Source organism: Manis pentadactyla, chromosome 6 (assembly GCF_030020395.1).
Source record: "Manis pentadactyla isolate mManPen7 chromosome 6, mManPen7.hap1, whole genome shotgun sequence".
In the NCBI taxonomy this organism is placed as follows: Eukaryota; Metazoa; Chordata; class Mammalia; order Pholidota; family Manidae; genus Manis; species Manis pentadactyla.
In genome coordinates, this window is record NC_080024.1 from 30,469,618 (window position 1) to 30,495,571 (window position 25,954).

A 25,954-nucleotide genomic window follows, 5' to 3' on the forward strand; every position below is an offset into this window, starting at 1 on the left:
ATGAATGTCCTTTTCTATCTGGCTTATTTCATTTTGTATAATGTCTTCAAGATGTTGTATTTGTCTTGTGATGACAATGTGTTGTTTTGTCCTCATTCTGTTGGTAGGGTCTGTTGCATTGGTTGATTTTTGTATGTTGGATCCAGCTTGCATTCCTAGGATAAATCACATTGGTCATGGTATATAATTCTTTGTTATGTGCTGCTGGATTTGGTTTGTTTGTATTTTGTTGAGAAGTTTGCATTTGTATTCACAAGGGATATCAGTCTGTAGTTTTCTTTCCTTGTGCTGTCTTAACTAATTTGGTATTGGGGTTATACTGGCCTGAAAGAATGAGTCAGGAAGTGTTCCCTTTTCTTCATTTTTTGGAAGAATTTTTGAAGGATTGGTGGTAATTTTTCTTTTAAACATTTGGTATAATTCACCAGTGAAGCCATCTGGTCCTGAGACTTTTTGTGGGAAGTTTTTTAAATTACTAATTCAATCTCTTTTCTTGTTACAGGTTTATTCATGTTTTCTGTTTCTTGAATGAGATTCAGAAGCTTATGCCTCTCTAGGAACTTGTCCATTTCATTTTTTAATCTAATTTATTGATGTACCATTTTTTTATAATAGTCCCTTATAATCCTTTTCATTTCTGTAACATAGGTAGTAATGTTCCCTCTTTCATTTGTAGTTATGGTAATGTGAGTCTTCTTGGTTAACTGAGCTAAAAATGTTGTCAATTTTGTTGATAATTTCAAAGAACCAATTTTTGAATTCATTGAGTTTTCTCTATTATACTTCTTATTTTTTCATTAATTTCTTCCTTACTCTTTATTATTTCCTTCCTTCTGCTTGTTTTGGATTTAGATTTCTCTTCCTCTACTTCCTTAAGGTAGAATGTTAGGTTATTGGTTTGACTCTTTAAAAAAAAGTGACTATAGTTGTAAATTTCTCTCTGTTGCACTGCTAAATAAGAGAAAATAGATAACCATCTGCCCCATGTCCAGAGAGGGGAAAGGGGCTGGAAATGTGGTTAATCATCGATTATGCCTACATAAGGAAGCCACCCTAAAATCCCAATAGTATGGGATTGAGAGAGCTTCTGGGTTGGTGAGTTCATGGAGAGGTGCTGAGAGAATGCTGCACCCAGAGAGGTCACAGAAGCTCTGCACCCCTTCACACATACCTCATTCTGTTTACCTCTTGCATCTGGATGTTAATCTTTATCTTTTATTATAACCTTTAATAAACTGGAAAATGTGTTTCCGTAAATTCTGTGAGCCACTCTAGCAAATTAATTGCACCTTAGGAAGCAGTCATGAGAACTTCTGATTTTTAGCTAAATCGGGCAGAAGCTGTGGGTAACCTGAGGATCTACAGCTTGTGGTTGGCATCTGAAGGTGGGAGCAGTCTTATGGGACTGAGCCCTTAACTTGTGGCATCTGACACTATGGTCAGGTAGATAGTGTCATAATTGAGTTAAATTGTAGAACATCAAGTTGGTGTTGCAAGACAGTTCTTTGGTTTGAAGAAGAACCACGCTTTTGGAAACCAGAATTGTTTTGTGTGAGAACTAAAAGCCAATATGGAAGAATGCCTAGGAAGGAAGAATCTTGAGTTTTTTCTTTATAGTCTCCAGTAAGTTATGATAGCTGTATTCCATTTTTACTCATCTCAAGATATTTTCTAATTTCCTTTCAGATTTATTTTTTGGCCCATTGATTATTTAGGAGTGTATTGTTCAATTTATATAAATTAGTGAATTTCTCAAGTTTCATTCAGTTATTAATATCTAATTATCTCTGCTGTTGTCTTTAGAAACTTTGTAGATTTAACTTACAGCTTTAACATTTAGATCTATGACCCACACAATATTTTTTTTCATACGGTATGGTCAGGGCCAAGTTTTGTTCTTTTTTTTTTAAATATATGAATTTGTAGTTGTTCCAGTATTATTTGTTGAAAATACCTTTCATTTCCTGTTTAAATGCTTTGACATCCTTGTCATAAATTGACATAGAAATGTGAGCCTATTTCTGAACTCTCTACTCTGTTCCATTGACTAATTTTTTTATTTTTAGGCTTCTTCCAGTTCTCTTATTACTGTAGTTTTATATTACTTCTAGGAATTCAGTGGTTTGAATCCTGTAACTTAGTTCTTTTTTATGATTGTGTTGACTTCTCTAAGTTTTTCATTTTTCCACAGAAATCTTAGAAACAAATTGTTGTATTCTACAAAATGGCCTATTGTGATTTTGTTTTTTATTATGATTCAGTTTGTGGAGAATTGACATTTTAACAATAGTGACTTTTCCAATCCATGACATGGGATGCTGCACTAGGTTTGGCCTTTTCAATTTTTTCTCAGTAATGTTTAATTTTTTGATAGGAAGGTCTTGTAAATATTTTTCTTAAATTTGTCCAGAAATATTTTGTTTTTAATGCTCTTGTAAACTGAATTATTTTTATTATTTTACTTTTCATTTGTTTGCTGCTTATGTAGAAATAAATTTTATTGTTAGGTTGACATTAGTCATGAATCATAGATTAGTCACTGATATATACTGCAATTTTGATAAACTCAGTAGTGTAGATTTTTTGGTAAATTTATAATTTTCTTTGCAAATAATCATGTCATCTATACATATGGTTTACTTCCTCCCTTTCAATCTTTTATGCCTTTTATTGTTCTTTCTGGCCTTATTGCACTGGCTAAGGCCTTCAGTAAAATATCAAGTGGAAATAGGGAAGATGGACATATTTGCTTTGTTTTCTTTTTCTTGGATAAAATATCCATGACATTTTGACTTGAAACAATTTTTTGTATATGAGGTTCATTTCTTTTCAGATCTGTCTGATTGTTTCTGTTGGTCTTCTGTTGCTTTCTTTCTTTGTAAATCGGTCCTTTAAACATTTCACATGTAATTATTTTATATTCTTTATCTCACAATTCCAACCTTTGGAGTCCTTGTAAGTCTCTGTCATTATTTTTTTCTTCTTGTCATGCAAAGTGGCTTACTTCCTTATTTGCATGGTAATTTTGAATTTATATGTCCTAGACTTTCCCTAGAATCTTAGGTTGAACTGCTTTATCTTCTTGGGATGAGGTTTTATATCCACTGTTAATGCCCCTATCATTATGTACCCTGAATACATACCCTTTTGCTCCATGCTTCCAACTTGAGCCTCAGTTCTGATTTTTTTTTTTAAATGTTTGTTTTTGACCTACCAGTTTGAAGAAGAGATTTCTTCTACTTCCTTGGAAACAAACAATGCATCCATAGGTGTACCCTATCCACTATGTAGTTGCTTTTGGTTCAGGAGAGTATCTAAATTTCCATATTGCCATAAGTCTTTCATTCTTCTGTTTTGTTTTAGCTGTTATCTCTATCACACACACATATAATTCCCAAATATTTTTCTCATGTCTCTTCCTTTTGAGATTGAACTGTCTATTGAATATTTCTCATTGAATATTCTATCAGTACCCTAAATTCAGCATTTCTAAATATTAGACTCATTATTTTCCTCAATATGTGTGTCTGTTTCTGAGTCCCATGTTTTTATCAGAGATGTTACCATTTTGCTCTGGTTTTAATAAACAAAAATAATTTTATTTGGAGAATTTCATGTCATGCCTTAAGATTCTGGCATGAAGTCTTAGGAAATCAGGTTTGGAGTTTACTGCTCCATATTTGGAGTTCTTAGATAATTTATAAAAATAATAATTTTATTAATATTTTAATAGTATCTATTAAATATAACACTTTAATGATGAATTTTATATTTATCAATAAAGTAATATCAATATTTATTAATAAATTTTGATTATAGATACTGTGATTATTTTAATAATTCCTATACTTATATTGTGATTTTATATATATCATTTCTTTTTTGTTTACTTATTTATTTTTTTATTAAGGTATTATTGATATACACTCTTATGAAGGTTTCACATGAAAAACAATATGGTTACTACACTTACCCATATTATCAAGTCCCCCCTCATACCCCATTGCAGTCACTGTCCATTGTGTAGTAAGACACCAGAGTCACTACTTGCCTTCTCTGTGCTACACTGTCCTCCCCATGATCCCCCCACCCCCACACCATGTGTGCCAATCATAATACCCCTGAATCCCCCTCTCCCTCCCTCCCCATCCGTCCTCCCCCACCTCTCCCCTTTGGCAACCACTAGTTCCTTCTTGGAGTCTGTGAGTCAGCTGCTGTTTTGTTCCTTCAGTTTTTTTTTTTTAAGGTATCATAGATACACACTCTTATGAAGGTTTCACAATAAAAATAATGTGGTTATTACATTCACCCTTATTATCGAGTGCCCCCCATACCCCATTGCAGTGTAATAAGATGTCACAGAGTCCCTGTTTGTCTTCTCTGACCTACATTGTCTTCCCTGTGACCCCACACACACATCATGTGCACCAGGCATGATACCCTACAATCCCCTTCTCCCTCCCTCCGTCCCCACCCGCCCTCCCCTGGCCCTCCCCTTTGGTAAACACTAGTCCCTTCTTGGAGTCTGTGAGTCTGCTGCTATTTTGTTCCTTCAGTTTTGCTTCGTTGTTATACTCCACAAATGAGGGAAATCATTTCTTGTTTGTCTTTCTGTGCCTGGCTTATTTCACTGAGCATAATACCCTCTAGCTCCATCCATGTTGTTGCAAATGGTAGGATTTGTTTCTTTCTATGGTTGAATAGTATTCCAGTGTGTATATGTACCACATCTACTTTATCCATCCATTTACTGATGGATACTTGGGTTGCTTCCATTTTCTTGGCTATTGTAAATAGTGCTGTGATAAACATAGGGGTGCATATGTCTTTTTTTTTTTTTAGAAAAGGTGATTGTCCCTCATACTATCTATTTTTTTTAAATTTTATTTTGGTATTATTAATCTACAATTACATGAAGAACATAATGTTCTTCATGTAATTGTAGATTTCTAGGCTCCCCCTTCACCAAGTACCCCCCACATACCCCTTCATAGTCACTGTCCATCAGCATAGTAAGATGCTGTAAAATCACTACTTGTCTTCTCTGTGTTGCACAGCTCCCCGTGCCCCCCCAACACTATATATGCTAATCGTAATGCCCCCTTTCTTTTTCCCCACCCTTATCCCTCCCTTCCCACCCATCCTCCCCAGTCCCTTTCCCTTTGGTAACTGTTAGTCCATTCTTGGGTTCTGTGATTCTGCTGCTGTTTTGTTCCTTCAGTTTTCCTTTGATCTTATATTCCACATATGAGTGAAATCATTTGGTACTTGCCTTTCTCCGCCTGGCTTATTTCACTGAGCATAATGCCCTCTAGCTCCATCCATGTTGTTGTGAATGGTAGGATAAACATAGGGGTGCATCTGTCTTTTTCAAACTGGAGTGCTGCATTCTTAGGGTAAATTCCTAGAAGTGAAATTCCTGGGTCAAATGGTATTTCTATTTTGACCATTCTGAGGAACCTCCATACTGCTTTCCACAATGGTTTAACTAATTTACATTCCCACCAGCAGTGTAGGAGGGTTCCCCTTTCTCCACAACCTTGCCAACATTTGTTGTTGTCTGTCTTTTGGATGGTGGCGATCCTTACTGGTGTGAGGTGATATCTCATTGTGGTTTTAATTTGCATTTCTCTGATGACAGGCGATGTGGAGCATCTTTTCATGTGTCTCTTGGCCATCTGAATTTCTTCTTTAGAGAACTGTCTCTTCAGCTCCTCTGCCCATTTTTTAATTGAATAATTTGCTTTTTGTTTGTTGAGGTGTGTGAGCTCTTTATATATTTTGGATGTCAATCCTTTATCAGATCTGTCATTTATGAATATATTCTCCCATACTGTAGGATACCTTTTTGTTCTATTGATGGTGTCCTTTGCTGTACAGAAGCTTATCAGCTTGATATAGTCCCACTTGTTCATTTTTGCCTTTGTTTCCCTTGCCCGGGGAGATATGTTCATGAAGAAGTCACTTATGTTTATGTCCATGAGATTTTTGCCTATGTTTTTTTCTAAGAGTTTTATGGTTTCATGACTTACATTCAGGTCTTTGATCCATTTCGAATTTACTTTTGTGTATGGGGTTAGACAGTGATCCAGTTTCATTCTCTTACATGTAGCTGTCCAGTTTTGCCAGCACCATCTGTTGAAGAGACTCATTTCCCCATTGTATGTCCATGGCTCCTTTATCGTATATTAATTGACCATATATGTTTGGGTTAATGTTTGGAGTCTCTATTCTGTTCCACTGGTCTGTGGCTCTGCTCTTGTGCCAGTACCAAATTGTCTTGATTACTGTGGCTTTGTAGTAGAGCTTGAAGTTAGGGAGTGAGATCCCCCCCATTTTATTCTTCCTTCTCAGGGTTGTTTTGGCTATTTGGGGTCTTTGTTGGTTTCCTAGGTATTTTATTCTTTTTGATGCTATTGTGAATGGAATTGTTTTCCTGACTTCTCTTTCTATTGGTTCATTGTTAGTGTATAGGAAAGCCACAGATTTCTGTGTATTAATTTTGTATCCTGCAACTTTGCTGAATTCCGATATTAGTTCTAGTAGTTTTGGAGTGGAGTCTTTAGGGTTTTTTATGTACAATATCAGGTCATCTGCAGATAGTGACAGTTTGACTTCTTCTTTACCAATCTGGATTCCTTGTATTTCTTTGTTTTGTCTAATTGCTGTGGCTAGGACCCACTATGTTGAATAACAGTGGGGAGAGTGGGCATCCCTGTCTTGTTCCCGATCTTAGAGGAAAAGCTTTCAGCCTCTGGCTGTTCAGTATGATGTTAGTTGTGGGTTTATCATATATGGCCTTTATTATATTGAGTTACCTGCCCTCTATACCCATTTTGTTGAGAGTTTTGGTCATGAATGAATGTTGAATTTTGTTGAATGCTTTTTCAGCATCTATGGAGATGATCATGTGGTTTTTGTCCTTCTTTTTGTTGATGTGGTGGATGATGTTGACGGATTTTCGAATGTTGTACCATCCTTGCATCCCTGGGATGAATCCCACTTGGTCATGGTGTATGATCCTTTTGATGTATTTTTGAATTCAGTTTGCTAATATTTTGTTGAGTATTTTTGCATCTACGTTCATCAGGGATATTGGTCTGTAGTTTTCTTTTTTTGTGCGGTCTTTGCTCGGTTTTGGTATTAGAGTGATGTTGGCTTCATAGAATGAGTTTGCATATGTCTTTTTCAAACTGGGCTGCTGCATTCTTAGGGTAAATTTCTAGGAGTGGAATTCCTGGGTCAAATGGTATTTCCATTTTTAGTTTTTTGAGGAACCTCCATACTGCTTTCCACAGTGGTTGAACTAATTTACATTTCCAGCAGTAGTGTAGGAGGGTTCCCCTTTCTTGCCAGCATTTGTTGTTTGTCTTTTGGATGTTGGCCATCCTAACTGGTGTGAAGTGATATCTCATTGTGGTTTTAATTTGCATTTCTCTAATGATTAGCGATGTGGAGCGTCTTTTCATGTGTCTGTTGGCCATCTGAATTTCTTCTTTGGAGAAGTGTCTGTTCAGATCCTCTGTCCATTCTTTAATCGGGTTATTTTCTTTTTGGGTGTTGAGGCTCATGAGCTCTTTATATATTTTGGGTGTCAACCCCTTATCAGATATGTCATTTACGAATATATTCTCCCATACTTGTAGGATGCCTTTTTTTTTCTACTGATGGTGTCCTTTGCTGTACAGAAGCTTTTTAGTTTGATATAGTCCTACTTGTTCAATTTTCCTTTTTTTCCCTTGCCCATGGTCTTTGATCCATTTCGAGTTTACTTTTGTGTATGGAGTTAGACAGTAATCCAGTTTCATTCTCTTACATGTAGCTGTCCAGTTTTGCCAACACCAGCTGTTGAAGAAGCTGTCATTTCCCCATTGTATGTCCATGGCACCTTTATCGTGTATTAATTGACCATATATGCTTGCGTTAATATCTGGACTCTGCTTTGTTCCATTGGTCTATGGCTCTGTTCTTGTGCCAGTACCAAATTGTCTTGATTACTGTGGCTTTGTGGTAGAGCTTGAAGTTGGGGAGTGAGATTCCCCCCTGCTTTATTCTTCCTTCTCAGGAATGCTTTGGCTATTTGGGGTCTTTTGTGGTTCCATATGAATTTTAGAACTATTTGTATATGTAGAAGAATGCTGTTAGTATTTTGATTGGGATTGCATTGAATCTGTAGATTGCTTTAGGCAGGATGTATTGCCTGCAATTTTATAATTATTTCCTCCCTGCTCTCTTCTTCCATCTCTCCTGACAGTGTCCTCTTCCTCGTGCATAGCTCTGTTACTGTTACTTATTTTCGTAAAAATCTACATGGTTCTTCATTGCCCATAGAATAAATAAACTTTTGATCTGGTGTTTAGCATTAGAAAGTTTATCTTACCCACCATCATTCCTTCCGTGCCCCACCCCTTAGCTGCACCATGCTACTTAGTCCTTCCTGTTCCCCAGCCTCCATCTCTGTATCTTGCTTATTTTGCTTTATCCTTGTGAGGTGCCCTTTGTCTCTCATCTTCAAATTCTACCCTTTCTTCACAGTTCAGCTCTATTGTCATCTCCTGTACAAAGCCTGTCATTCAGAATCTTTCTAATGAACTTGGACAGCACTTTATCTGTACCTCTCTTTTGTTGCTTAGTGCTTTCTACCTCATACTAAAGATGTAAGATACAGCACTCACTGACTCGACTAGAACTCCCAAATGGAGCCCTGCTGTGGGACTTATGGGGACAGTTCAAAATAAAGATTCTTGGGTCTCATGCCAAGTAAATTCTAGTTCAATGGATCTAGGGTAGGCCTAAGTTTACAGAGTAGCCTGTTAGAAGCCATTCTGAAGGAAAAAAGAGTGATACCACTTGAGAAGCCAAGCAATGATTTACAGCAGATTAGTAAGATAATATATAGTCAGTATTATCTATCACACATGTGCTATTTATTTATGTTATGGTAGAAGAGAAAGAAGATAAAATAACATGGGCCAGTTTTCAAGTCTAGTGTGCATTCTTCCTAACAGTAAAAAGTGAAATCACATTTGTTCCATAGAAATGTGACCTTTCTAACCTCACTGGAGGTAGACATTGCTAACTAACCACAGTATTCTTATTGCTGAGCCTAGGTGTGCCCTCAGCGTCATTTTCAACATAGCACTCCCCTAGGGGCCACCAGTCATTAGATATTTGCATAATGGCAGGAAAACCTCTATGTTAACCCAAGTATTAGAAATGTTGTTTAGGGTATGTCCTGTAGTTTAAAAAAAAGATACTGTAAACTGACTGTGATCCCAACAATCAGAATTCTTTATGTGCTTATTAGCAGAAAAGTGTAGTTAAAGCCAGTACATCTCAAAGGAGGTTCTTTGATAATGCCCTGGTAGAATTCACTGCTCTATTTCTAGTGTGACCTGATGTCTTTCATGAAATTATGCTGAGTTTTCCCTCCTAACTGCCATGTCATTTATGCAGAATTTTTAATAAGTAAAGGTAAATAAATTATTTTCTTCCTAAGAATCCCTAGTCACTTAACTTTTAGAGGCACTCATGCATTAAGGGCTAATGACGACATGCTGGAAAGGTTAAGCTCTGAGAGCACTGGATTGTCTCTACTGCCTTACTTAAGGTTGAAACATTGTCCTTATTTTCAACTCTACTGAAATGTCTTCCTCTAACTTTGTTAAGCTTGTGCTCACGTGACACAAGTCTTAGCCCCGTGCATCCAGCCACTCCTTCTCACCCACTTTTCCCCTTCTAAAACAAGCCTAACGCTTACCAATTTTTCACTTCTCTCCCTGCACTTTCCAGGTCAGATGACGATGACACGGAGAGTAGGAGCTCCAGGGTGACCCAACTTTGCACTTACTTTCAGCAGAAATATAAGCACCTCTGCCGCCTGGAGCGAGCAGAATCTCGTCAAAAGAAATGCCGGCACATGTTTAGGAAAGCCTTGCTGCAGGCGGCCAGTAGAGAGCCCGAATGTACTGGTCAGTTAATACAAGAGCTGCAGAAAGCGGCATGCAGTCGAACCAGGTTAGAGCCATACATAGCCACCTGTCTCAGTCTGTTTTCTGTTCTCTGTATTTTTTTTAGGGTAGTCGAGACACAATGGGTAGTAGGCATTGAGGCCTGAATACAATTAAGGATTGTATTTTGGGTTTTTTGCTCAGAATATGTTCTATACAGGTAACAAAATAATACTGCCAGGAGCTGATGGTGAAATTAAAGCATTAGTGTAATTTTGTTGGAGTTTGATTAGAATTTATTCAATAAAGGATTTGAGAATATTGCCTATCTTTAAAGAAAAATACAATGCTTAGAAATTCTATATGCTATTTAAAAGTAATATTTACAGTTTTTACTACGTAAGAAATAGTTTACATTTTTCACTTAAACAGTTGACCTTTGAGCAACGTGAGTTTGAATTGTGCAGGTCCACTTATACATGGATTTTTTTCAATAAGTATATTGGAAAAGTTTCTGGAGACTTCTGACTATTTGAAAAAACATTTTCTTCTCTTTAGCTTACTTTGTGGTGAGAATACAATATATAATTCATATAACATACAAAATCTGTGTTAATTGACTGTTTATGTTACCGGTAAGGCTTCTGATGAACAGTAGGCTATTCATGTTAAGTTTTTGGGGAGTTAAAAAGTTATATGTGGATTTTTGACTGCAGGGGAATTCACATTGCTAACCCTGCATTGTTTAGGGTCAACTGTATTATTTAAAAATTTTCTTGCCGGTGTATTTTCTGTTAATATCTGCATTAGCCCACATATTATATGTTCAAAATAGTTTATAACAGATTTCTTTTGGGGAAAAAAGCCTTTTTTTATAGTGCAGTACTTGCTTATTGTGAAAAATTTGAAAACTATAGAGTAGATAGAAGGGGAAAATCTCTGTAATGGCATCCACCATCCACAAAACAGAGCATAAGCCCTATGAATGTTTTGTTCTGTTTCCTTCTAGTCCTTTTCTGTGTGTGTATATGAAATCTCTAGTGAGCCATATGTTTGTATTAAAAAGTAAAACTGAGGTCATGGTATATATATTTTTTATTTCCTGCCTTTTTTCCACCTAACACTGAATCATGACCATTTTCTCATGATATTAATTATTTAAAACATAGCTTTTAACAGCTTCAGAATACGGATGTCAACTCCTGGACTTTCCCTATTTTATGTATATATTTAAGCAAAACTGGATCTATACTATTTGAGTTAATGTCCAGTTTATTCCTTTAAAAATATATCATAGCCATCTGCCTACATTCCTAACATGAGTTGTATTTCTTACATAATATTTTAGTGATTGAAAATCCATATTTTGGAAATGTATGTTTATTTGATTCTTCAGTGAAGATATCATAGTGTATTACCATTTTGGAAGTTTGCTTATCTAGGTGGTGAAAACTTAAATTGAATCATAATTAGATTATTCACCTTTTGAAAAATACTAGCTTAATTGAATTAAAATATTTTTAAAACATTAAAGTAAATAAGTTTTATATTTGGAAGGTTTAGTTTCATATTGAGTTTACTTTTTCACACTTTTTGCTTATTATTTTTTCAGGTAACAACCTTGAACATATGTGTATAAAACATTTTAGGAATTCATATACCTAAATTATAGCAGTGATTATCTCTAGATGGTGGAATTATTGAGAGGTAAAAATAATTTGTAGCCTGTATATTCTAATTTTTCTGTAGTGATCATGAGTCATTTGAGGGGGGTGAAAGGGTTTAGAACAAACAAAACTAAAAAATAACCTTTGCTTTGTAATTATTGATCATATTTCTTATACCTATATATGTATTATTTTTCCTATATATTTGAAATTTCATTTTAGTATTGCATGTTTTGGTTTTCATTTTATTCATTGTAAGAAGGTATTATTTTACAGTTGCATATCTCAGAAAGATACTGTGCCCTTAAGAGTTTCTGTTTCTTGGCATAGAGTTGTTTGAAACTATGTATGTGTATCTAATATAACTGCTTAAGGATTGCAGCCTATTTTCCCTCATTCTTAGAGCTCCAATCCTCTGTAAGGGAGGTAGTGTCTGTTCTAGAATATCCTTTGGGTCTTAATTACTTACTCAGAGATTTATCTTTCTCAGAGAAACATTCTCAGATTCCCTTGACTATTTTGGTCCCCTATTATATCTGTTATTGTATTCTATGCTTTATTTAACTACAGAATTATTAATATTAAAAGCTGGCTGTCAGGCTAGACAGTAATTTCTATGAGGGTAGGAATAATATACATCTTGTTTTTAAACTTCCAGTGTTGGTGAATGAATAAACAGAATTGAATAAATGAAGAGACATCTGTTCTCTATTTGTTGGAAGAACCCACTCAGTTTGACATAGGTTTTAAAATGATGATATTAACATTTATATTATATAATGCTTTCAAGTGTATAATTTCAGTAGAAACTTAAGTTCTGAACCCAGCATGACAATCTATATGCAAAGCATTATATACATTGAGTCTAGTATATTATTATGACCTTGTTAAAGATGTAAGAGTCTTTAAAGATGTTGAGTTTGGGACAATTTGGTATTTATGTAGAAAACTCTGTTTCTGATTTGTAATTGGCAGAATCAACCCCTTCCTTTCAGAACATCTCCCAAACCACCTTCAGTGATGTTTTTAAAAAAAATGTCATGATAACTATTACAAAACAAACACCAAGATGAACTGTTACAGTTCTTAAGTTTATTTGCTATAATTTGGTTCTGTCACCCATGATTAGTAAAAATCTTTTGCCCATTGCATCACAAATAATCATGTACCAACGTGCCATAATCATTCCTTGGTGGTTGTTGGCTTACGGTAACTTAATATTTTAGGTTCACAAAAAGCAGCTGTCAGTCAGATGATGCCCTCTATTAGATATTTTTGCCATCAAAGACCAGTTCCACAAAAGACAGTTTAAAAGTTCCTGTTAAATATTTTAGAAATTAAAACTTTAATGGCTACCTTCTAGTAGGTACTCTTTAAAATACTGTTTGGATATAAACCAAATAACATCAAAGTATTCTTTGTTATCTCATAACTTTATCATGTTTATTGGTATATATGTGGAATAAGCCATTGAAATAGCTTGAAGTATGTAGACCCAAATTGAAGAATCTTGTAGCCCACAATCTTCTGGAGACAATCTGAATGTCATTTGTTTGAATAAAAACTTCATTGTTGAAGGGGGATCTAATAGAGTATACAAAAGGGAAACCTGTAGTAGGTGTTTTCATGTTAAAAACATCAAAACATTTTGGTAATTCTCCCTTTGTTTTGTTGGGGTTATTTGGGTAATAAAATATATCTAACATCACATCAGGCACTTTTACATTAATTATCCATGGGAATATGAAAATTCTGACTTAGGGTTTATTTTAAGAGAGAGATTGGGACGTTGGAACATATTTGTGATTTAAAAAAATGAAATCAATGGTTTTCTTTAAAATCTAGGATAAAGAAAAGAAAGGACTATGTTGTATACTAGGCTTGGTAGATGGCTGATCAAATTATTAAAGTTCAATGAAAATTATCTATTCAGTATAGAGAGCTACCTCCTATTTAAATCCAGATCAAGAGAATTTGGGCTTAGCTGCCAAAATATTAAAGCTTCATTTATTTTAAATTGTATATCCTTTTCACAGGGCTAAAGTTAATGACCCACTTCCCCACTCTTACAATCCTGACAAACCTTGCAGAACTCTTATTTAAGCAACTACTACAGCAGCACCTAAATTATCTATTTTTATTTACTGTTTATATGAAAGTTGTAATAGAAATATTTTTTATTTAGATTTGATGTAATTTAGATTCTGTATGACCTTTAATTTGTGTAAATCATTCCATTGACAGCCTTAGAAAAAATAGTAAAAATAAGCAATTCAAAAGATTTTTAAATTTTAATGTCTGACTTATGTATGACTGAGTAAAGGCCTAATAGTTTGTGATGCTTTTATAAAGTCACAAAGAATAGTTTTTGTACTTCTAAAAATTTAAATACTGTTTATTTTATTTTTTAATTTTGAATGAAAACTACAGAAGGATCTGCAAACTAATAAACTGAGTATTTATAGAGTGAACAGGAACTGGCAAAATGTGACAAGGATAGAAAGGAAATAATTTACTGCCTGACTTTCTATTCTTTGGGTTTTTGTTTGGAACCATATGAATGCATTGCCTATTCATAAAATTCTAAAATGACATTAAAATATTTGAACACTAAATTCACAAAGGGGAGGACTGTATTTAATAAAAGATGTACTTGTTTATATAATTAAAAGTTAAAAAAATTTGTCCAAAGTGAGTACATTTTGGAAGATGAGAGCAGATCAACCATTTCTGCATATCAGGATCCCCTTCCTTGTGTATTAAATCAGATTTTTTGCAGATTTACTGTTTAGCAGCTTGACGTGGCCAAAATGTAATGATTGCAGCAGTGACTAACAGCCACTGACTGTTTACTAGGTACCATACTATATTCTGTGTATGATAAATGTTTAGATGTATTATATCTTTTGGTGCTTACCTGTCAGCTAAAGATATTCTTTTTTTAAAAATTTTTTATTAAGTATTATTGATATACACTCTTATGAAGGTTTCACATGAAAAAACAATGTGGTTACTATATTCACCCATATTATCAAGTCCTCACCGATACCCCAATGTAGTCACTGTCCATCAGTGTAGTAAGATGCCACAAATTCACTATTAGCCTTCTCTGTGCTACAGTGTTTTTTCCCCGTGATCCCCCACATGATATGTACTAAACATAATGCCCCTCAATCCCCTTCTCTCTCCCTCCCCTTTGGTAACCACCACTAATCCCTTCTTGGAGTCTCTGAGTCTTCTGCTATTTTGTTCCTTCAGTTTTGCTTCATTGTTATACTCCACAAATGAGGGAAATCATTTGCCACTTATCTAACTAAAGATATTTTTATCTCCACTTTACAGGTGAGGAAGTGGAGGCTTGAGCAAGGCCAAATAACTTGCCCAAGGTCACACAGCTAGTAAGAGGTAGAGCTGAGATTGAACCGGTCTGACTTATCTAGTCTCACTTTTTGCCAGGACCTCTTTGTGAAGTAAAAGAACCAAAATATCACTTTAAAAAAAAAACAAGTAGACATAGTTGAAACCGATAATAATATTATTATTTTGTCATAAGATTGGGAAAATACTGAAACTAGTCATTGTAACTCATATTTGAATTTTATTTAATGAATGTAGATAGATAACATATTAGTGTTACATTGTGATAACATAATGTTGAAAATTTGCCCTGGATACTTCAAAGCATTTAAAAAAAATTAATATTGGTGTTTTCCCTTTCTTAGCATAAGCCGGACCAAGTTGAGGGAGGTGGAACCAGCAGCATGCAGTGGAACCATAAAGGGTGAACAGTGCGCTAACAAAGCTCTTCCATTCACCAGACATTGTTTCCAACGTATCCTCAGTAAATTGAGCATGCATTGCAAAGTGATTCATTCAGGGCTACGTATTTTATTCTTAAGCCAAGTGAATGACTTGGAATCATAACTAATGTTTGAAATAATTATACATGAATTCTAATTTTCATGATATCCTCTGAATAACGTTTTTCTGCTTATGTGCTTGTGATTCTTTAGTCAAGAGTCACGTCAAAATAAGCAAAACTGAAAGCAGGTAGCAGATTGTTCCAGTGGTTGTCACTAAATTGAATTTTAACAGAATTTTTGTCCTTCCAGTGGTTCTGGGTAGTTTGTATGTAGCAACTATAATACTCATTGATGGAAAAATAAATCGTATTTTTTTTGTTTTTAGTTTCCTTGGAAAATAATGCTGTTACTCAGTGTGCTTTTGCTGTGGGAATCATTTGCTATTTGTATGAGTATAGCACTGATTTGAAATGAATGAAAGATAAGCTATCACTGACTTGGAAAGAAGATACCTTAAGACAGTATACTTGAGGAAAATCTGTGTTAAGGGTTTCACGCTGGTTATAAAATCTTACCACTCTTATTTTTATTAAACATTTAAAATTGCATAGCATTTAAAAAATTTATATAGTAGCAATTACTCTTCCTCACTATCTGGTTTGCCCTCCTTCTGTTCTTGGAGTTGTAGTTTCACAACTCTTTCTGCAGCAGTTTCTGTGCAGTAAAGGCTTTATAAATAGCCACAACTGTAAAGGCATAAAGGAAAAGCAGAAAGGTATTTTCTTAATAGACATAAAATAAGTCTTGTGGAAATATAATTAGTGGCTAAAAGTATGGATGATTAAAAATGATGTAAAGCTGACATTCTGGTTTTTTTTTTTTTTGCTATTCATTAATCTACAATTACATGAGGAACATTATGTTTACCAGACTCCCCCCATCACCAAGTCCCCCACACATACCCATTACAGTCTCTGTCCATCAGCATAGTAAGATGCTATAGAGTCACTACTTGTCTTTTCTGTGTTGTACAGCTCTCCCCGTGCCTCCCCTCATTATACATGCTAATCATAATGCCCCCTTTCTTCCCACCACCCCCTTATCCCTCCCTTCCCTCCCATTCTCCTCAGTCCCTTTCTCTTTGGTAACTGTTAGTCCATTCTTGGGTTCTGTGACTGCTGCTGTTTTGCTTCTTCAGTTTTTTCTTTGTTCTTATACTCCATGTATGAGTGAAATCATTTGATACTTGCCTTTCTCTGCCTACCTTATTTCACTGAGCATGGTACCCTCTAGCTCCATCCATATCGTTGCAAATGGTAGGATTTGTTTTCTTCTTATGGCTGAATAATATTCTAGTGTGTATATGTACACATCTACTTAATCCATTCATCTACTGATGGACACTTAGGTAACTTCCAATTTTTGGCTATTGTAGATAGTGCTGCAATAAACATAGGAGTGCATATGTCTTCTTCAAACTGGGATGCTGCATTCTTAAGATAAATTCCTAGGAGTGGAATTCCTGGGTCAAATGGTATTTCTATTTTGAGCTTTTTGAGGAACCTCCATACTGCTTTCCACAATGGTTGAACTAATTTACATTCCCACCAGCAGTGTAGGAGGGTTCCCCTTTCTCCACAACCTCACCAACATTTGTTATTGTTTGTCTTTTGGATGGTGGTGATCCTTACTGGTGAGAGGTGATATCTCATTGTGGTTTTAATTTGCATTTCTCTGATGACTAGTGATACGGAGCATCTTTTCATGTGTCTGTTGGCCATCCGAATTTCTTCTTTGGAGAACTGTCTGTTCAGCTCCTCTGTCCATTTTTTAATTGGATAATTTGCTTTTTGTTTGTTGAGGTGTGTGAGCTCTTTATATATTTTGGATGTTAACCCTTTATCGAATCTGTCATTTTTGAATATATTCTCCCATACTGTAGGATGCCTTTTTGTTCTATTGATGGTGTCCTTTGCTGTACAGAAGCTTATCAGCTTGATGTAGTCCCACTTGTTCATTTTTGCTTTTGTTTTCCTTGCCCGGGGAAGATACGTTCATGGAGAAGTCACTAATGTTTATGTCCAAGAGATTTTTGCCTATGTTTTTTTCTAAGAGTTTAATGGTTTCATGACTTACATTCAGGTCTTTGGTCCATTGCGAATTTACTTTTGTGTATGGGGTTAGACAGTGATCCAGTTTCATTCTCTTACGTGTAGCTGTCCAGTTTTACCAGCACCAGCTGTTGAAGAGGCTGTCATTTCCCCATTGTATGTCCACGGCTCCTTTATTGTATATTAATTGACCATATATGTTTGGGTTAATAGCTGTACTCTATTCTGCTCCACTGGTCTGTGGGTCTGTTCTTGTGCCAGTACCAAATTGTCCTGATTACTGTGGCTTTGTAGTAGAGCTTGAAGTTGGGAAGTGAGATCCCCCTTGCTATATTCTTCCTTCTCAGGATTGCTTTGGCTATTTGGGGTCTTTTGTGGTTCCATATGAATTTTAAAACTATTTCTTCTGGTTTGTTGAAGAATGCTGTTGGTATTTTGATAGGGATTGCATTGAATCTGTAGATTGCTTTGGGCAGGATGACCATTTTGACAATATTAATTCTTCCTAGGGAAGAGCATGGGATGAGTTTCCATTCGTTAGTATCCCCTTTAATTTCTCTTAAGAGTGTCTTATAGTTTGCAGGGTATAGGTCTTTCACTTCCTTGGTTAGGTTTATTCCTAGGTATTTTATTCTTTTTGATGCAATTGTGAGTGGAATTTTTTTCCTAATTTCTCTTTCTGCTCATTCATCATTAGTGTATAGGAAAGCAACAGATTTCTGTGTATTAATTTTGTATCCTACAACTTTGCTGAATTCAGATGTTTGTTCTAGTAGTTTTGGAGTGGAGTCTTTAGGGTTTTTTATGTACAGTATCATGTCATCTGCAAATAGTGACAATTTAACTTCTTCTTTACCAATCTGGATGCCTTGTATTTCTTTGTTTTGTCTGATTGCCATGGCTAGGACCTCCAGTACTATGTTGAATAACAGTTGGGAGAGTGGGCATTCCTGTCTTGTTCCCAATCTTACAGGAAAGGCTTTCAGCTTCTCGCTGTTAAATATGATGTTGGCTGTGGGTTTGTCATATATGGCCTTTATTATGTTGAGGTACTTGCCCACTATACCCATTTTGTTGAGAGTTTTTAATCATGAATGGATATTGAATTTTGTCGAATGCTTTTTCAGCATCTACGGAGATGATCATGTGGTTTTTGTCCTTCTTTTTGTTGATGTGGTGGATGATGTTGATGGATTTTCGAATGTTGTACCATCCTTGCATCCCTGGGATGAATCTCTCTTGGTCATGATGTATGATCTTCTTGATGTACTTTTGAATTTGGTTTGGTAATATTTTGTTGAATATTTTTGCATCTATGTTCATCAAGGATATTCGTCTGTAATTTTCTTTTTTGGTGGGGTCTTTGCCTGGTTTTGGTATTAGGGTGATGCTGGCTTCATAGAATGAGTTTGGAAGTATTCTCTCCTCTTCTATTTTTTGGAAAACTTTAAGGAGAATGGGTATTATGTCTTCTCTATATGTCTGATAAAATTCAGTGGTAAATCCATCTGGCCCAGGGGTTTTGTTCTTGGGTAGTTTTTTGATTACCGCTTCAATTTCGTTGCTGGTAATTGGTCTGTTTATGTTTTCTGTTTCTTCCTTGGTCATTCTTGGACAGTTGTATTTTTCTAGGAAGTTGTCTATTTCTTCTAGGTTTTCCAATTTGTTAGTATATAGATTCTCATAGTATTCTCTAATAATTCTTTGTATTTCAGTGGGGTCCATCGTGTTTTTTTCTTTCTCATTTCTGATTCTGTTGATGTGTGTAGATTCTTGTTTTCTCATAATACATCTGGCTAGGGGCTTATCTATTTTGTTTATTTTCTCAAAGTACCAGCTCTTGATTTCATTGATTTTTTTCTATTGTTTTATTCTTCTCAGTTTTATTTATTTCTTCTCTGATTTTTATTATGTCCCTCCTTCTGCTGACTTTGGGCCTCATTTGTTCTTCTTTTTCCAATCTCAATAACTGTGACTTTAGACTATTCATTTGGGATTGTTCTTCCTTCTTTAAGTAGGCCTGGATTGCTATACTTTCCTCTTAGAACTGCCTTTGCTGCATCCCACAGAAGTTGAGGCTTTGTGCTGTTGTTGTCATTTGTCTCCATATATTGTCTGATCTCTATTTTAATTTGTTCGTTGATCCATTGATGGTTTAGGAGCATGTTGTTAAGCCTCCATGTGTTTGTGAGCCTTTTTGTTTTCTTTGTACAATTTATTTCTAGTTTTATCCCTTTGTGGTCCAAGAAGTTGGTTGTTAGAATTTCAATCTTTTTGAATTTACCGAGGCTCTTTTTGTGGCCTAGTATGTGGTCTATTCTGGAAAATGTTCCATGTGTACTTGAGTAGAATGTGTATCCTGCCGCTTTCGGGTGTAGAGTTCTGTAGATGTCTGTTAGGACCGTCTGTTCTAGTGTGTTGTTCAGTGCCTCTGTGTCCTTACTTATTTTCTGTCTGATGGATCTGTCCTTTGGAGTGAGTGGTGTGTTGAAGTCTCCTAGAATGAATGCATTGCATTCTATTTCCTCTTTTAATTATGTTAGTATTTCTTTCACATGTTGGTGCTCCTGTATTGGGTGCTATATATATTTATAATGGTTACATCCTCTTGTTGAACTGACCCCTTTATTATTATGTAATGTCCTTCTTTACCTCTTGTTACTTTCTTTGTTTTGAAATCTATTTTGTCTGATACAAGTACTGCAATACCTGCTTTTTTCTCCTTATTGTTTGCATGAAATATCTTTTTCCATCCCTTGACTTTTAGTCTCTGTGTGTCTTTGGGTTTGAGGTGTGTGTCTTGTAAGCAGCATGTAGATGGGTCTTGTTTTTTTATCCATTCTGTTACTCTGTGTCTTTTGATTGGTGCATTCAGTCCATTTACATTTAGGGTGATTATTGAAAGATATGTACTTACTGCCATTGCATGCTTTAGATTTGTGGTTACCAAAGGTTCAAGGGTAGCTTCTTTACTGTCTAATCGTCTAACTTAACTCTCTTTTAAGCTATTATTAACACAGTCTGATGATTCTTTATTTCTCTCCCTTATTCCTCCTCCTCCATTCTTTATATGTTTGGTGTTTTAATCTGTACTCTTTTGTGTTTCTTTTAACTGCTTTTGTGCATAGTTGATTTTGTTTTTTTGCCTTTAGTTAATATTTGGTTGGTCTGCTTTCTTTGGTGTGATTTTATTTTCTCTGGTGACATCTATTTAGCCTTAGGAGTGCTTCCATCTAGAGCAGTCCCTTTAAAATACCCTGTAGAGGTGGTTTGTGGGAGGCAAATTCCCTCAACTTTTGCTTGTCTGTGAATTGTTTAATCCCTCCTTCATATTTAAATGATAATTGTGCTTGATACAGTATTCCTGTTTCAAGGCCCTTCTGTTTCATTACATTAAATATATCATGTCATTCTCTTCTGGACTGTAAGGTTTCTTTTGAGAACTCTGATGATAGCCTGATGGGTTTTCCTTTGTATGCGACCTTTTTTCTCTTCTCGCTGCCTTTATTACTCTGTCCTTGTCTTTGATCTTTGCCATTTTAATTATTTTATGTCTTGGTGTTGTCCTGCTTGGGTCCCTTGTGTTGGGAGATCTGTGGGCTTCCATGGTCTGAGAGACTATTTCCTTCCCCAGCTTGAGGAGGTTTCCAGCAATTATTTCTTCAAAGACATTTTCTATCCCTTTCTCTCTCTTCTTCTTCTGGTACCCCTGTTATGTGAATATTGTTCTGTTTGGATTGGTCACACAGTTCTCTTAATATTCTTTTGTTCCTAGAGATCCTTTTATCTCTCTCTGCCTCAGCTTCTCTGTATTCCTGTTCTCTGATTTCTATTCCATTAATGGCCCCTTGCACCTCATCCAGTCTGCCCTTAATACCTTCCAGGGATTGTTTTATTTCTGTATTCTCCCTCCCAACTTGATACTTTAGCTCTTGCATATTTCTCTGCAGGTCCATCAGCATGGTTATGACCTTTATTTTGAATTCTTTTCCAGGAATATTGGTTAAATCTATCTTCCCTCGCCCTCTCTCTCAGGGGTTGTCTGGGTGATTCTGGACTGCACCAAATTCTTCTGTCTTTTCATGGCGATAGAGGTAGTCATAGGCAGGTAGTGCGTGTGTTAGCTGGGAGAACAAAGTGCCTTCCTGCTTGCTGGTCGCCTTGCGCTTCTCTGCTGCTTGTGTCAGTTACCCACACACCGGAAACAGGCTCCGCATTAATTTCCTGAGCCGCGGTGGGTGGGGCCACCCAGAGCCCTGCAGGGAGAGGCAGGTGCGCCCGGTGTGCCCTCCTGTGAGAACGAAGCCCGTATGTGCCTTGCCCCAGCCTCCACTGCCTGCACTGGGCAGCTGCTCGATGATGGCAGCTTTTGGATCTGGCCCAGGCAGTTGCACGCTGAGAGGAGGCTCTGGGCAGCTACTGTGGGCATGGCCACTCCCTGGCTGCTCTGCCGGGGCCGCGGGGGAGGGGGAATGAACGGCAGGCTGTTTATCTCTGTGAGGGGCTTCAGAGCTGTGTTGCCACCCAGGGGCTTAGGGTGCCTCACGTTCCCCAGGATTCCCAGCTGCTGGGCTGAGTGTGCCAGTCCGATTCCATCCAGCTGTGAAGCCCCTGTCCCTTTAAGACTTTCAAAAAGCACTTGCTTTTCTTTTGTCTCTGGGGAACCAGCTGTGGGGACCCGCTCGCAGATTTTACTTTTCTGTTTCTCTAATATCCAGCACAACATGCAATGTGTGTCTGCGCTTCCAGTGTGGATTACTTGGGCAGGTTATTTAGCAGTCTTGGGCTTCTACTCCGTCCCTTCTCCAACTCCTTTCCTCCCGCCGGTGGGCTGGGTTGAGGATTGTGCTCACATCCCACCAGGTTGTGGCTTGTATCTTACCCCCTTCGTGAGACGCTGCGTTCTCACAGATATAGATGTAGCCTCGCTGTTGTATTGTATCCTGTGGTCTTTCTGTTACACGTAGTTTTTTTTGTTGTTTTTTCAAAAATACATATGGTTTTGGGAGGAGATTTCCGCTGCCCTACTCACACCACCATCTTCCCAAAAATCTGTCTTCAAGCAGTCAGCCGTTCTCTCTCTTGATCAGACCGCAGCAGAAGAGCTGACATTCTGTATTTAATAACTGTTACAGTTTTGATTTAAAAGTAACTTTCCCTAAGTTTTAAGTTTGAGCTTGGTTGCTAGAAATGTAAATTGAAAATCCAAATATGGGTAGGTGAATTTCTTATAATTATAACTTAAAATTTTTATTCCCCTTGATAACTGTCATGTCCATAAGTTTTCCTTAAGAGAAAGCTGGGTATTTTTAACTACTAGAGTGGGATTTGCGGGAGTTGGTTTATTAAGAAGGAAATAACCCTGCTTCTTCAAATAACAGCAGTCAAAATGGCCATAAGCAGATTCATGTTAGGAGCCCAGTAGCAACAAAGATTCCTTCAGAAGTTATCGTCTAATAAGTAATGGTGATAAATTCAACTGTTACCATTTTCCCACATCAGTAGTTTGATTGGTTCTTTAGCTTTATAGATAATAAAATTTATACTTAGTAAGAGAAGTTTATGCAAGGAAAGAGGCAAATTTTATATAAAAATTGGTAAGTTAAATAGAGTTTCAGTGTATTTTATTCTTAACTTAAATAAAAACAGATATCCTCTTGAACCGCTCTCAGCAGCTCTTCTCCAGCTGCACAGCCAAGTTTGCAGATGGACAGCAGTGCTCTGTGCCCGTTTTTGACATTACACACCAGACACCTCTGTGTGAAGAACATGCCAAAAAAATGGTAAGTTCAGGTTTTCTTTTCTGAAAAATAAGCTTTTGAACTTTTGATAGCTATCCAGGGGGAAGTATTTTGTGACAGTTACAAACTATGTGTATATATAAATCACTGAAATAGGTTTTATGAAACAATACTTTTAAAACCTGATATTTTCTAGTCTCCTCTAATTTACTATAAAAAAAAAACATACTGGTCATGACCCACTGATTTAATTCATACCCTTATTTAAAAACAAAACAAAACCTCTATTCTAGAAGATTTCTAGTGGTTAATTATATATATTTATTTTGTTTATTATCTATCCCAATTCTGTACTTCACTTCTCTGTAAGATATATTTTTGTACACATAGCAGATTTCCCAAGGTTTGTCTTTGCCCCATTTGCTAGGTTTTTTGCTTTTTTATGTATAATTCTGTGAATGTCTTAAGATATTTGATAAAATTTCAGCCAAAAGCCAGCCTTTCTGAATTATATTGAACTTAATTATTGCTTTTGTTAATGTTAGTTATTATACTCCTATTAATTCAGAATAATTTGGAGGAGACACAGTTCTGAGAACTCTCTGAATTATGTAGTCATTTAAAATAAATGCATTTTCGTGATCAAAACCGAAAGTTTCTGTGATGACTGCCCTTGTACTGTTCACCATGTAAGAACTTATTCACTATGTAAGAATTTGTTTGCTATGCTTCAGAAGATCAGAGACTGATGAGAATTAGGCTTGGGGTGGATTAATGATTGTGCATTGAGTCCTCTATGCAGAATTTTATTGTTGTTAACCATTTGATCAATAAATATGAGAGAATCCCTCTCAAAAAAAATAAAATAAAATAAAATAAATGCATTTTTATTATTTTCATCCATCAGACTCTTAATGAATTCTTCTGCTATTTGTGAGATATTGTGTAAGGTATATGTATTAAAAAGTTGAGCAAGACAATTCTTGCCCTCTAAGAATTTTGCAGTTTCCTGGGGTGCATCAAGGTAACAGTGGTCATTGAATCAGGACTTAATATTTTAAAGTTGTGATCCTGGTATTACTTCTAGCTAAAAGTAGAACAAAGACTAATGATTCATCTTTTCTGAACATGAGTTTTCATGAAGTTCACTTGTTCCTTCTCCGTCAAGAACCTCTTCTGTCTTTCACATTTCTTCTACGAGCCATATATTTTAAAATGTGTTTACTAAACTACGTATACAAACGTTGAATATTTATTATCCTGTTTTAATTTAAAACCATTTAAAATACAGACATTTGTCAGCTTATTCAAGTTTAATCATGATTAAGGAATGGTTTCTATATGTTCTTGGAACCACTTCACTGATGAGTTCACAGGCACTGCAGCTGTCAAGCCACTGAAGTAAATGATCCCAGTTACATATTTCGATTTTCAAGGTGGACCATTCCAGCATACTTCTAATAAGACTAGTAAAATATTGTTAAATAGAGAAGCTATTTAGGATCTGTCTTATTGACTTCATAAGAGTTTTTGATTAGTATAACAATTATTATGTGAATGCTTTTAAACTAATTAAAAGCAGTTTATTCTTTTCAGCTGGCTAAATATTCCTACTTAGGCAGATTTTGTTAGGCAAGCTTAAGGTTGAATTACTATAATCAAATTCGTCAAAATAGTGTATATTTTATATTATAATATAAAATAAAAATGTAAATAATAGGTTTTTAAAGATATTTACAATAATAAAGTATTTTGAAAATGGTTTTCTCTCTCAACACAGTTACAGAATCTGACACTACTGTCAGCTGTTTTTAAGCTAAAAATTATACAAGAGTATAGCAAACACTTGTACCCCATCAGTCCCCCAGTGAGACTTACTTACACTGGGTAACAAAAACTGCAGATCTATTGGCTCTACTTTCAAACTGTATCTTGAATCCAAACACATTTTACCAACTTCACTGCTACCATCCTAGTCTTAGCTACCTTCATTTTTGCCTGGATTATTGTCATGGTCTCCTAATTAGTCTCCCTTCTTCTTGTCATGCTCCCCGTACCCAGGGTACTGTTTACATAGCAGCTAGAATAGGCTGTGTGTGTCCTACTTTCTTTGAATTTACATATAGTAAAATTCATTCCTTGTGGGGCAGAGGCCTATCAGTTTTGGGCATGCATACAGTTATATAATTACTACCATAATCAATGAACAGTTCCATCACGCACCCCCCCAAATTCTCTTGTGCTACCCCTTTGCAGCCAACCTTTTCCTCTATCTTCATTGATACATTTCTGTCCCTATGTAATTTTACATTTCGTGAATGTAGTATGTAGCCTTTGGAGCAGGAGTTTTAGGATATACATATATTCATTTTAGTTTCCTAATCAAAACCTTCCAGTAGTTTTCCATCATGTCTAGAATCGAATCCAAGATTCTTACTGTGGCCTTTGAGACACTGCCTGATCCGGCCTTTGCAACCTCTCCAGCTTCATCTCACACCCTCTCTTCACTTTCAGAGTTCCAGCAACATGGGTTTTTTTGCTGGTTCTTGAACACTTCCACCTTAGGGGCTTTTTGCTTAGTTTTCTCTTTTCCTGGAATGTTCTTTTTCCAGCTCTCCACATGCCCTGCTTCTTCATTTCAGTCAGGTTTCTGATCAAGTGTCACTTTGTCAGCCAAGTCTT

At 36.1% G+C, this 25,954-nt stretch overlaps 1 protein-coding gene across 8 annotated transcripts in view; it reads left to right on the forward strand.

The window, feature by feature from the left end:
• INO80D (INO80 complex subunit D) overlaps positions 1-25,954 on the forward strand; it is a 75,901-nt gene that overhangs the window by 33,204 nt on the left and 16,743 nt on the right. For all 8 annotated transcript variants that reach the window (XM_036927952.2, XM_036927949.2, XM_057503655.1 and 5 more), the window contains 3 exons: positions 9,793-10,017; positions 15,340-15,449; positions 23,181-23,314. In XM_036927952.2, coding sequence (XP_036783847.1) covers positions 9,793-10,017; positions 15,340-15,449; positions 23,181-23,314 — 469 coding nt within the window. The remainder of the gene's footprint in view (positions 1-9,792; positions 10,018-15,339; positions 15,450-23,180; positions 23,315-25,954) is intronic.